The 15,000-nt window shown below is 41.6% G+C and overlaps 1 protein-coding gene across 1 annotated transcript in view; it reads left to right on the top strand.

Annotated features, from left to right (window-relative positions):
* The window catches only part of LOC106604087 (plastin-3), a 64,644-nt gene that overhangs the window by 47,228 nt on the left and 2,416 nt on the right, over window positions 1-15,000 (top strand). Inside the window, exons 10-14 of the mRNA XM_082974991.1 lie at window positions 5,581-5,776; window positions 9,578-9,656; window positions 11,539-11,790; window positions 13,306-13,429; window positions 14,961-15,000. The exon at window positions 14,961-15,000 is cut by the window's right edge and continues 85 nt beyond it. Of these exons, the coding sequence (XP_082831117.1) occupies window positions 5,581-5,776; window positions 9,578-9,656; window positions 11,539-11,790; window positions 13,306-13,429; window positions 14,961-15,000 (691 nt within the window). The remainder of the gene's footprint in view (window positions 1-5,580; window positions 5,777-9,577; window positions 9,657-11,538; window positions 11,791-13,305; window positions 13,430-14,960) is intronic.

Below are 15,000 nucleotides of genomic sequence, written 5' to 3'. Positions count from 1 at the left end.
TATAGACTGACCTGCTGATGGATAAATATAGACTGACCTGCTGATGGATAAATATATAGACTGACCTGCTGATGGATAAATATAGACTGACCTGCTGATGGATAAATATAGACTGACCTGCTGATGGAAAAATATAGACTGACCTGCTGATTGATAAATATAGACTGACCTGCTGATGGATAAATATAGACTGACCTGCTGATGGATAAATATATACTGACCTGCTGATGGATAAATATAGACTGACCTGCTGATGGATAAATTTAGACTGACCTGCTGATGGAAAAATATAGACTGACCTGCTGATGGATAAATATAGACTGACCTGCTGATGGATAAATATAGTCTGACCTGCTGATGGATAAATATAGACTGACCTGCTGATGGATAAATATAGTCTGACCTGCTGATGGATAAATATAGACTGACCTGCTGATGGATAAATATAGTCTGACCTGCTGATGGATAAATATAGACTGACCTGCTGATGGATAAATATAGACTGACCTGCTGATGAATAAATATAGACTGACCTGCTGATGGAAAAATATAGACTGACCTGCTGATGGATAAATATAGTCTGACCTGCTGATGGATAAATATAGACTGACCTGCTGATGGAAAAATACAGACTGACCTGCTGATGGAAAAATACAGACTGACCTGCTGATGGATTTATATAGACTGACCTGCTGATGGAAAAATACAGACTGACCTGCTGATGGATAAATATAGACTGACCTGCTGATGGATAATATAGACTGACCTGCTGATGGAAAAATACAGACTGACCTGCTGATGGAAAAATACAGACTGACCTGCTGATGGATAAATATAGACTGACCTGCTGATCGAAAAATACAGACTGACCTGCTGATGGAAAAATACAGACTGACCTGCTGATGGATAAATATAGACTGACCTGCTGATCGAAAAATACAGACTGACCTGCTGATGGATAAATATAGACTGACCTGCTGATGGATAAATATAGACTGACCTGCTGATGGATAAATATAGACTGACCTGCTGATGGATAAATATAGACTGACCTGCTGATGGATAAATACAGACTGACTTGCTGATGGATAAATATAGACTGACCTGCTGATGGATAAATATAGTCTGACCTGCTGATGGATAAATATAGACTGACCTGCTGATGGATAAATATAGACTGACTTGCTGATGGATAAATATAGACTGACCTGCTGATGGATAAATATAGTCTGACCTGCTGATGGATAAATATAGACTGACCTGCTGATGGAAAAATACAGACTGACCTGCTGATGGATAAATACAGACTGACCTGCTGATGGATAAATATAGACTGACCTGCTGATGGATAAATATAGTCTGACCTGCTGATGGATAAATATAGACTGACCTGCTGATGGATAAATATAGTCTGACCTGCTGATGGATAAATATAGACTGACCTGCTGATGGATAAATATAGACTGACCTGCTGATGGATAAATATAGACTGACCTGCTGATGGATAAATATAGTCTGACCTGCTGATGGATAAATACAGACTGACCTGCTGATGGAAAAATACAGACTGACCTGCTGATGGAAAAATACTGACTGACCTGCTGATGGATAAATATAGACTGACCTGCTGATGGAAAAATACAGACTGACCTGCTGATGGATAAATATAGACTGACCTGCTGATGGATAAATATAGACTGACCTGCTGATGGATAAATATAGACTGACCTGCTGATGGATAAATATAGACTGACCTGCTGATGGATAAATACAGACTGACCTGCTGATGGATAAATATAGTCTGACCTGCTGATGGATAAATATAGACTGACCTGCTGATGGAAAAATACAGACTGACCTGCTGATGGATAAATACAGACTGACTTGCTGATGGATAAATATAGACTGACCTGCTGATGGATAAATATAGTCTGACCTGGTGATGGATAAATATAGACTGACCTGCTGATGGATAAATATAGACTGACTTGCTGATGGATAAATATATAGACTGACCTGCTGATGGATAAATATAGTCTGACCTGCTGATGGATAAATATAGACTGACCTGCTGATGGATAAATATAGACTGACCTGCTGATGGATAAATATAGACTGACCTGCTGATGGATAAATATAGACTGACTTGCTGATGGATAAATATAGACTGACCTGCTGATGGATAAATATAGACTGACCTGCTGATGGATAATATATAGACTGACCTGTTGATGGATAAATATAGACTGACCTGCTGATTAATAAATATAGACTGACCTGCTGATGGATAAATACAGACTGACCTGCTGATGGATAAATATAGACGGACCTGCTGATGGATAAATATAGACTGACCTGCTGATGGATAAATATAGACTGACCTGCTGATGGATAAATATAGACTGACCTGCTGATGGATAAATATAGACTGACTTGCTGATGGATAAATATAGACTGACCTGCTGATGGATAAATATAGACTGACCTGCTGATGGATAATATATAGACTGACCTGTTGATGGATAAATATAGACTGACCTGCTGATTAATAAATATAGACTGACCTGCTGATGGATAAATACAGACTGACCTGCTGATGGATAAATATAGACTGACCTGCAGATGGATAAATATAGACTGACCTGCTGATGGATGAATATAGACTGACCTGCTGATGGATAAATACAGACTGACCTGCTGATGGATAAATATTGACTGACCTGCTGATGGATAAATATAGACTGACCTGCTGATGGATGAATATAGACTGACCTGCTGATGGATATATATAGACTGACCTGCTGATGGATCGATATAGACTGACCTGCTGATGGATAAATACAGACAGACCTGCTGATGGATAAATATAGACTGACCTGCTGATGGATAAATACAGACTGACCTGCTGATGGATAAATATAGACTGACCTGCTGATGGATAAATATAGACTGACTTGCTGATGGATAAATATAGACTGACCTGCTGATGGATAAATATATTGTCTGACCTGCTGATGGATAAATATAGACTGACCTGCTGATGGATAAATATAGACTGACCTGCTGATGGATAAATATAGACTGACCTGCTGATGGATAAATACAGACTGACCTGCTGATGGATAAATATAGACTGACCTGCTGATGGATAAATATAGACTGACCTGCTGATGGATAAATACAGACTGACCTGCTGATGGATAATTATAGACTGACCTGCTGATGGATAAATATAGACTGACCTGCTGATGGATGAATATAGACTGACCTGCTGATGGATAAATATAGACTGACATGCTGATGGATCGATATAGACTGACCTGCTGATGGATAAATACAGACTGACCTGCTGATGGATAAATATAGACTGACCTGCTGATGGATAAATATAGACTGACCTGCTGAAGGATGAATATAGACTGACCTGCTGATGGATAAATATAGTCTGACCTGCTGATGGATAAATATAGTCTGACCTGCTGATGGATAAATATAGACTGACCTGTTGATGGATGAATATAGACTGACCTCCTGATGGATAAATATAGTCTGACCTGCTGATGGATAAATATAGACTGACCTGCTGATGGATAAATATAGACTGACCTGCTGATGGATAAATATAGACTGACTTGCTGATGGATAAATATAGACTGACCTGCTGATGGATAAATATATTGTCTGACCTGCTGATGGATAAATATAGACTGACCTGCTGATGGATAAATATAGACTGACCTGCTGATGGATAAATATAGACTGACCTGCTGATGGATAAATACAGACTGACCTGCTGATGGATAAATATAGACTGACCTGCTGATGGATAAATATAGACTGACCTGCTGATGGATAAATACAGACTGACCTGCTGATGGATAATTATAGACTGACCTGCTGATGGATAAATATAGACTGACCTGCTGATGGATGAATATAGACTGACCTGCTGATGGATAAATATAGACTGACCTGCTGATGGATCGATATAGACTGACCTGCTGATGGATAAATACAGACTGACCTGCTGATGGATAAATACAGACTGACCTGCTGATGGATGAATATAGACTGACCTGCTGATGGATGAATATAGTCTGACCTGCTGATGGATAAATATAGTCTGACCTGCTGATGGATAAATATAGTCTGACCTGCTGATGGATGAATATAGACTGACCTGCTGATGGATGAATATAGTCTGACCTGCTGATGGATAAATATAGTCTGACCTGCTGATGGATAAATATAGACTGGCCTGCTGATGGATAAATATAGACTGACCTGCTGATGGATAAATATAGACTGACCTGCTGATGGATAAATATAGTCTGACCTGCTGATGGATAAATATTGACACTCATAAAAGTTCCAAAGGAATAAAGACATTTCAAATGTCATGTCAAATCTAATCCAATTTTATTTGTCACATGCGCTGAATAAAACAGGTAGACCTTACTTACAACCCCTTAACCAACAATGCAGTTCAAGAAATAGATTTAAGAAAATATTTACTAAATAAACTAAAATTAAAAAAAATTGAATCAAATCCAAAAGTAACACAAGAAAATGACATAACAATAATGAGGCTATATACAGGGGGTACCGGTACAGAGTCAATGTGGAGGCTATATACAGGGGGTACCGGTACAGTGTCAATGTGGAGGCTATATACAGGGGGTACCGGTACAGAGTCAATGTGGAGGCTATATACAGGGGGTACCGGTACAGAGTCAATGTGGAGGCTATATACAGGGGGTACCGGGACAGAGTCAATGTGGAGGCTATATACAGGGGGGTACCGGTACAGAGTCAATGTGGAGGCTATATACAGGGGGTACCGGTACAGAGTCAATGTGGAGGCTATATACAGGGGGTACCGGTACAGAGTCAATGTGGAGGCTATATACAGGGGGTACCGGTAGCGAGTCAATGTGCTGGGGTACAGGTTAGTCGAGGTAATTTGTAAAGTTACTATGCATAGATAATAAACAGAAAGTAGCATCAGTGTTACAATGTTGTAATGATGTGCAAATAGTTAAAGTACAAAAAATATGGGTTGTATTTACAATGGTGTTTGTTCTTCACTGGTCGCCCTTTTCCTGTGGCAACAGGTCACACATCTTGCTGCTGTGATTAAACACTGTGGTATTTCACCCAGTAGATCTGGGAGATTATCAACATTGGATTTGTTTTTGAATTCGTTGTGGGTCTGCGACATCTGCAGGAAATTCAGTATGTGTCTCTAATATGGTCATACATTTGGCAGGAGGTTAGGAAGTGCATCTCAGTTTCCACCTCATTTTTGTGGGCAGTGTTGCACATAGCCTGTCTTCTCTTGAGAGCCAGGTCTGCCTACGACGACCTTTCTCAATAGCAAGGCTACGCTCACTGAGTCTGTACATAGTCAAAGCTTTCCTTAAGTTTGGGTCAGTCACAGTGGTCAGGTATTCTGCCACTGTGTCTCTCTGTTTAGGGCCAAATAGCATTCTAGTTTACTCAGTTTTTTTTTGGTTAAATCTGTGTATATAACTGTCAGCTCTCTCTTTCACTCTCTCTCTCTCTCTTCCCCCTGTCCAGGAGAAAGATGACCTGCGTAGGGCAGAGAGTATGCTGGTTCAGGCTGACAGGTTGGGCTGTAGGCAGTTTGTGACCTCTTCTGATGTAGTCTGTGGGAACCCCAAACTCAACCTGGCCTTCGTAGCCAACCTGTTTAATAAATACCCATCTCTCACCAAGCCTGAGGGGCAGGACCTGGACTGGGCCAAACTGGAGGGTGGGTACACATATAATATACTCTACATGTACCAACAAGTCAATTCCGCTCTGCCCAGAGTACCACTCAGGAAAACACACGCATGCGTATTTTACTAGTAGGCCAATGGTCTCATATACCCCTGTAGATGTACCCACTGTAGATATACCCCCTGTAGATATACCCCCTGTAGATATACCTAGTACCCCTGTAGATATTCCTAGTACCCCTGTAGATATACCCCCTGTAGATATACCCCCTGCAGATATACCTAGTACCCCTGTAGATATACCCCCTGTAGCTATACCCCCTGTAGATATACCCCCTGTAGATATACCTAGTACCCCTGTAGATATACCCCCTGTAGATATACCCCTGTAGATATACCTAGTACCCCTGTAGATATACCCCCTGTAGATATACCTAGTACCCCTGTAGATATACCCCCTGTAGATATACCCCCTGTAGATATACCCCATGTAGATATACCCCCTGTAGATATACCCCCTGTAGATATACAGTGGGGCAAAAAAGTATTTAGTCAGCCACCAATTGTGCAAGTTCTCCCACTTAAAAAGATGGGAGAGGCCTGTAACTTTCATCATAGGTACACGTCAACTATGACAGACAAAATGAGAAAAGAAATCCAGAAAATCACATTGTAGGATTTTTAATGAATTTATTTGCAAATTATGGTGGAAAATAAGTATTTGGTCACCTACAAACAAGCAAGATTTCTGGCTCTCACAGACCTGTAACTTCTTCTTTAAGAGGCTCCTCTGTCCTCCACTCGTTACCTGCATTAATGGCACCTGTTTGAACTTGTTATCAGTATAAAAGACACCTGTCCACAACCTCAAACAGTCACACTCCAAACTCCACTATGGCCAAGACCAAAGAGCTGTCAAAGGACACCAGAAACAAAATTGTAGACCTGCACCAGGCTGGGAAGACTGAATCTGCAATAGGTAAGCAGCTTGGTTTGAAGAAATCAACTGTGGGAGCAATTATTAGGAAATGGAAGACATACAAGACCACTGATAATCTCCCTCGATCTGGGGCTCCATGCAAGATCTCACCCCGTGGGGTCAAAATGATCACAAGAACGGTGAGCAAAAATCCCAGAAGCACACGGGGGGACCTAGTGAATGACCTGCAGAGAGCTGGGACCAAAGTAACAAAGACTACCATCAGTAACACACTACGGCGCCAGGGACTCAAATCCTGCAGTGCGGTTTGCTAGAGAGCATTTGGATGATCCAGAAGAGGATTGGGAGAATGTCATATGGTCAGATGAAACCAAAATATCACTTTTTGGTAAAAACTCAACTCGTCGTGTTTGGAGGACAAAGAATGCTGAGTTGCATCCAAAGAACACCATACCTACTGTGACGCATGGGGGTGGAAACATCATGCTTTGGGGCTGTTTTTCTGCAAAGGGACCAGGACGACTGATCCGTGTAAAGGAAAGAATGAATGGGGCCATGTATCGTGAGATTTTGAGTGAAAACCTCCTTCCATCAGCAAGGGCACTGAAGATGAAACGTGGCTGGGTCTTTCAGCGTAACAATGATCCCAAACACACCGCCCGGGCAACGAAGGAGTGGCTTCGTAAGAAGCATTTCAAGGTCCTGGAGTGGCCTAGCCAGTCTCCAGATCTCAACCCCATAGAAAATCTTTGGAGGGAGTTGAAAGTCCGTGTTGCCCAGCGACAGCCCCAAAACATCACTGCTCTAGAGGAGATCTGCATGGAGGAATGGGCCAAAATACCAGCAACAGTGTGTGAAAACCTTGTGAAGATTTACAGAAAACGTTTGACCTGTGTCATTGCCAACAAAGGGTATATAACAAAGTATTGAGATAAACTTTTGTTATTTTCCACCATAATTTGCAAATAAATTCATAAAAAATCCTACAATGTGATTTTCTGGATTTTTTTTCTCATTTTGTCTGTCATAGTGGACGTGTACCTATGATGAAAGTTACAGGAATCTCTCATCTTTTTAAGTGGGGAGAACTTGCACAATTGGTGGCTGACTAAATACTTTTTTGCCCCACTGTACCCCCTGTAGATATACCCCATGTAGATATACCCCCTGTAGATATACCCCCTGTAGATATACCCCCTGTAGATATACCCCCTGCAGATATACCCCCTGTAGATATACCCCCTGTAGATATACCCCCTGTAGATATACCCCATGTAGATATACCCCCTGTAGATATACCCCATGTAGATATACCCCCAGTAGATATACCCCCTGTAGATATTCCCCCTGTAGATATACCCCATGTAGATATACCCCCTGTAGATATACCCCCTGTAGATATTCCTAGTACCCCTGTAGATATACCCCCTGTAGATATACCACCTGTAGATATGCCCCCTGTAGATATACCCCCTGTAGATATACCCCATGTAGATATTCCTAGTACCCCTGTAGATATACCCCATGTAGATATACCCCTGTAGATATACCCCCTGTAGATATACCCCCTGTAGATATACCCCCTGTAGATATACCCCCTGTAGATATTCCTAGTACCCCTGTAGATATACCCCCTGTAGATATACCCCCTGTAGATATGCCCCCTGTAGATATACCCCCTGTAGATATACCCCCTGTAGATATACCCCCTGTAGATATGCCCCCTGTAGATATTCCTAGTACCCCTGTAGATATACCCCCTGTAGATATACCCCCTGTAGATATGCCCCCTGTAGATATTCCTAGTACCCCTGTAGATATACCCCCTGTAGATATACCCCCTGTAGATATGCCCCCTGTAGATATACCCCCTGTAGATATACCCCCTGTAGATATACCCCCTGTAGATATACCCCCTGTAGATATACCCCCTGTAGATATACCCCCTGTAGATATGCCCCCTGTAGATATTCCTAGTACCCCTGTAGATATACCCCCTGTAGATATACCCCCTGTAGATATGCCCCCTGTAGATATTCCTAGTACCCCTGTAGATATACCCCCTGTAGATATACCCCCTGTAGATATACCTAGTACCCCTGTAGATATACCCCCTGTAGATATACCCCCTGTACATATACCCCCTGTAGATATACCCCCTGTAGATATACCCCCTGTAGATATGCCCCCTGTAGATATACCTAGTACCCCTGTAGATATACCCCCTGTAGATATGCCCCCTGTAGATATACCTAGTACCCCTGTAGATATACCCCCTGTAGATATACCCCCTGTAGATATACCTAGTACCCCTGTAGATATACCCCCTGTAGATATACCCCCTGTACATATACCCCCTGTAGATATACCCCCTGTAGATATACCCCCTGTAGATATGCCCCCTGTAGATATACCCCCTGTAGATATACCCCCTTTAGATATACCCCCTGTAGATATACCCCCTGTAGATATACCCCCTGTAGATATACCCCCTGTAGATATACCTAGTACATCTGATATGCTGTATAGAGTATATAAGTAAGTCCTCATAAACACACTACTAATTCTGCTCTCTGTAGATCGGTGTATTGAACCCCCTGCTGACTCTCAACAGAATTACACACATTTTAAAAGGGGGCTGAACTTAGCCTTGGTTTCATTCTCCTCATTATGAGAAGCATCTTTCTTTTTCTCAACGCAGTTCAGCCAAAACCACGGCCCTTTATTCAGAGACGCATTCTGCAATGCTTTGAGCCCACACACACACACACACACACACACACACACACACACACACACACACACACACACACACACACACACACACACACACACACACACACACACACACACACACACACAGACCTAGTGGTAACACCTCCTGTTTCCTCAGGTGAGACGAGAGAGGAGAGAACCTTCAGGAACTGGATGAATTCTCTGGGAGTCAACCCTCATGTTAACCATATATACGGGTATCTACCTTTACTATTATAATATCAACCCTCATGTTAACCATATATACGGGTATCTACCTTTACTATTATAATATCAACCCTCATGTTAACCATATATACGGGTATCTACCTTTACTATTATAATATCAACCCTCATGTTAACCATATATACGGTTATCTACCTTTACTATTATAATATCAACCCTCATGTTAACCATATATACGGGTATCTACCTTTACTATTATAATATCAACCCTCATGTTAACCATATATACGGGTATCTACCTTTACTATTATAATATCAACCCTCATGTTAACCATATATACGGGTATCTACCTTTACTATTATAATATCAACCCTCATGTTAACCATATATACGGGTATCTACCTTTACTATTATAATATCAACCCTCATGTTAACCATATATACGGGTATCTACCTTTACTATTATAATATCAACCCTCATGTTAACCATATATACGGGTATCTACCTTTACTATTATAATATCAACCCTCATGTTAACCATATATACGGGTATCTACCTTTACTATTATAATATCAACCCTCATGTTAACCATATATACGGGTATCTACCTTTACTATTATAATATCAACCCTCATGTTAACCATATATACGGGTATCTACCTTTACTATTATAATATCAACCCTCATGTTAACCATATATACGGGTATCTACCTTTACTATTATAATATCAACCCTCATGTTAACCATATATACGGGTATCTACCTTTACTATTATAATATCAACCCTCATGTTAACCATATATACGGGTATCTACCTTTACTATTATAATATCAACCCTCATGTTAACCATATATACGGGTATCTACCTTTACTATTATAATATCAACCCTCATGTTAACCATATATACGGGTATCTACCTTTACTATTATAATATCAACCCTCATGTTAACCATATATACGGGTATCTACCTTTACTATTATAATATCAACCCTCATGTTAACCATATATACGGGTATCTACCTTTACTATTATAATATCAACCCTCATGTTAACCATATATACGGGTATCTACCTTTACTATTATAATATCAACCCTCATGTTAACCATATATACGGGTATCTACCTTTACTATTATAATATCAACCCTCATGTTAACCATATATACGGGTATCTACCTTTACTATTATAATATCAACCCTCATGTTAACCATATATACGGGTATCTACCTTTACTATTATAATATCAACCCTCATGTTAACCATATATACGGGTATCTACCTTTACTATTATAATATCAACCCTCATGTTAACCATATATACGGGTATCTACCTTTACTATTATAATATCAACCCTCATGTTAACCATATATACGGGTATCTACCTTTACTATTATAATATCAACCCTCATGTTAACCATATATACGGGTATCTACCTTTACTATTATAATATCAACCCTCATGTTAACCATATATACGGGTATCTACCTTTACTATTATAATATCAACCCTCATGTTAACCATATATACGGGTATCTACCTTTACTATTATAATATCAACCCTCATGTTAACCATATATACGGGTATCTACCTTTACTATTATAATATCAACCCTCATTAACCATATATACGGGTATCTACCTTTACTATTATAATATCAACCCTCATGTTAACCATATATACGGGTATCTACCTTTACTATTATAATATCAACCCTCATGTTAACCATATATACGGGTATCTACCTTTACTATTATAATATCAACCCTCAGGTTAACCATATATACGGGTATCTACCTTTACTATTATAATATCAACCCTCAGGTTAACCATATATATGGGTTTGATTATTACTTTCTTATTATTAAAGCAATAAAACATGTGGGTATGATTCCCTCCCTCCAGTGATCTGTTAGATGCTCTGGTAATCCTCCAGCTGTATGAGAGGATTAAGGTTCCAGTGGACTGGGACCACAAGGTGAACCGCCCTCCTTACCCCAAGCTAGGGGCCAACATGAAGAAGCTGGAGAACTGTAACTACGCAGTGGACCTCGGGAAGGCTAAGGCAGGGTTCTCTCTGGTCGGCATCGGAGGACAGGACCTTAACGACGGAAACCCCACCCTCACGCTGGCTCTGGTCTGGCAACTGATGAGGAGGTAGGGAGGGAGGGAGGGAGGGAGGGAGGGAGGGAGGGAGGGAGGGAGGGAGGGAGGGACCTGACTAATAGATCACCTCCTGATCCTCTATCAGACCTGACTAATAGATCACCTCCTCCTGACCCTCTATCAGACCTGACTAATAGATCACCTCCTCCTGACCCTCTATCAGACCTGACTAATAGATCACCTCCTCCTGACCCTCTATCAGACCTGACTAATAGATCACCTCCTCCTGACCCTCTATCAGACCTGACTAATAGATCACCTCCTGACCCTCTATCAGACCTGACTAATAGATCACCTCCTCCTGATCCTCTATCAGACCTGACTAATAGATCACCTCCTCCTGATCCTCTATCAGACCTGACTAATAGATCACCTCCTCCTGACCCTCTATCAGACCTGACTAATAGATCACCTCCTCCTGATCCTCTATCAGACCTGACTAATAGATCACCTCCTGACCCTCTATCAGACCTGACTAATAGATCACCTCCTGACCCTCTATCAGACCTGACTAATAGATCACCTCCTCCTGATCCTCTATCAGACCTGACTAATAGATCACCTCCTGACCCTCTATCAGACCTGACTAATAGATCACCTCCTCCTGATCCTCTATCAGACCTGACTAATAGATCACCTCCTGACCCTCTATCAGACCTGACTAATAGATCACCTCCTCCTGATCCTCTATCAGACCTGACTAATAGATCACCTCCTCCTGATCCTCTATCAGACCTGACTAATAGATCACCTCCTGACCCTCTATCAGACCTGACTAATAGATCACCTCCTCCTGATCCTCTATCAGACCTGACTAATAGATCACCTCCTCCTGACCCTCTATCAGACCTGACTAATAGATCACCTCCTGATCCTCTATCAGACCTGACTAATAGATCACCTCCTGACCCTCTATCAGACCTGACTAATAGATCACCTCCTCCTGATCCTCTATCAGACCTGACTAATAGATCACCTCCTGACCCTCTATCAGACCTGACTAATAGATCACCTCCTGACCCTCTATCAGACCTGACTAATAGATCACCTCCTCCTGATCCTCTATCAGACCTGACTAATAGATCACCTCCTGACCCTCTATCAGACCTGACTAATAGATCACCTCCTCCTGATCCTCTATCAGACCTGACTAATAGATCACTTCCTGATCCTCTATCAGACCTGACTAATAGATCACCTCCTGACCCTCTATCAGACCTGACTAATAGATCCCCTCCTCCTGACCCTCTATCAGACCTGACTAATAGATCACCTCCTGATCCTCTATCAGACCTGACTAATAGATCACCTCCTGATCCTCTATCAGACCTGACTAATAGATCACCTCCTGACCCTCTATCAGACCTGACTAATAGATCACCTCCTCCTGACCCTCTATCAGACCTGACTAATAGATCACCTCCTCCTGCTCCTCTATCAGACCTGACTAATAGATCACCTCCTCCTGATCCTCTATCAGACCTGACTAATGGATAACCTCCTCAGATACACTCTGAATGTTCTGGAGGACCTTGGACATGGAGAGGCTGCTAACGATGACCTCATCATCAGCTGGGTCAACAGAACCCTGACTGGAGCCGGGAAGAGCTCCAAGATCTCCAGCTTCAAGGTGACGAGACCGATGGAACGGAGTGGCTTTATAATGTCGGTTCTACTGTGTGATCTGGGATTCACTAGGAACTCTCAGTTAATAAACCGTAGACCCAGTGTTTCTCTATAGCTCTAAACCCAGTGTTTCTCTATAGCTCTAAACCCAGTGTTTCTCTATAGCTCTAAACCCAGTGTTTCTCTATAGCTCTAAACCCAGTGTTTCTCTATAGCTCTAAACCCAGAGCTCTAAACCCAGTGTTTCTCTATAGCTCTAAACCCAGTGTTTCTCTATAACTCTAAATCCAGAGCTCTAAACCCAATGTTTCTCTATAGCTCTAAACCCAGTGTTTCTCTATAGCTCTAAACCCAGAGCTCTAAACCCAGTGTTTCTCTATAGCTCTAAACCCAGTGTTTCTCTATAGCTCTAAACCCAGTGTTTCTCTATAGCTCTAAACCCAGTGTTTCTCTATAGCTCTAAACCCAGAGCTCTAAACCCAGTGTTTCTCTATAGCTCTAAACCCAGTGTTTCTCTATAGCTCTAAACCCAGTGTTTCTCTATAGCTCTAAACCCAGAGCTCTAAACCCAGTGTTTCTCTATAGCTCTAAACCCAGTGTTTCTCTATAGCTCTAAACCCAGTGTTTCTCTATAGCTCCAAACCCAGAGCTCTAAACCCAGAGCTCTAAACCCAGTGTTTCTCTATAGCTCTAAACCCAGTGTTTCTCTATAGCTCTAAACCCAGAGCTCTAAACCCAGTGTTTCTCTATAGCTCTAAACCCAGTGTTTCTCTATAGCTCTAAACCCAGTGTTTCTCTATAGCTCTAAACCCAGTGTTTCTCTATAGCTCTAAACCCAGAGCTCTAAACCCAGTGTTTCTCTATAGCTCTAAACCCAGTGTTTCTCTATAGCTCTAAACCCAGTGTTTCTCTATAGCTCTAAACCCAGTGTTTCTCTATAGCTCTAAACCCAGAGCTCTAAACCCAGTGTTTCTCTATAGCTCTAAACCCAGTGTTTCTCTATAGCTCTAAACCCAGTGTTTCTCTATAGCTCTAAACCCAGTGTTTCTCTATAGCTCTAAACCCAGTGTTTCTCTATAGCTCTAAACCCAGTGTTTCTCTATAGCTCTAAACCCAGTGTTTCTCTATAGCTCTAAACCCAGTGTTTCTCTATAGCTCTAAACCCAGTGTTTCTCTATAGCTCTAAACCCAGAGCTCTAAACCCAGTGTTTCTCTATAGCTCTAAACCCAGTGTTTCTCTATAGCTCTAAACCCAGTGTTTCTCTATAGCTCTAAACCCAGTGTTTCTCTATAGCTCCAAACCCAGTGTTTCTCTATAGCTCTAAACTCTGAAAGTAGTGTTTACAGCTGTGTGTGTGTGTGTGTGTGTGTGTGTGTGTGTGTGTGTGTGTGTGTGTGTGTGTGTGTGTGTGTGTGTGTGTGTGTGTGTGTGTGTGTGTGTGTGTGTGTGTGTGTGTGTGTGTGTGTGTGTGTGTGTGTGTGTGTGTGTGTGTGTGTGTGTGTGTGTGTGTGTGTGTCTCTCTCTCTCTCTCCAGGATCGCGGTATCAGCAGTAGTCTTCCTGTCCTGGACCTGA

The sequence above is a fragment of the Salmo salar genome, chromosome 05 (genome assembly GCF_965601325.2).
Source record: "Salmo salar chromosome 05, fSalSal1, whole genome shotgun sequence".
In the NCBI taxonomy this organism is placed as follows: Eukaryota; Metazoa; Chordata; class Actinopteri; order Salmoniformes; family Salmonidae; genus Salmo; species Salmo salar.
This window is presented reverse-complemented; position numbering and strand designations above follow the sequence as displayed.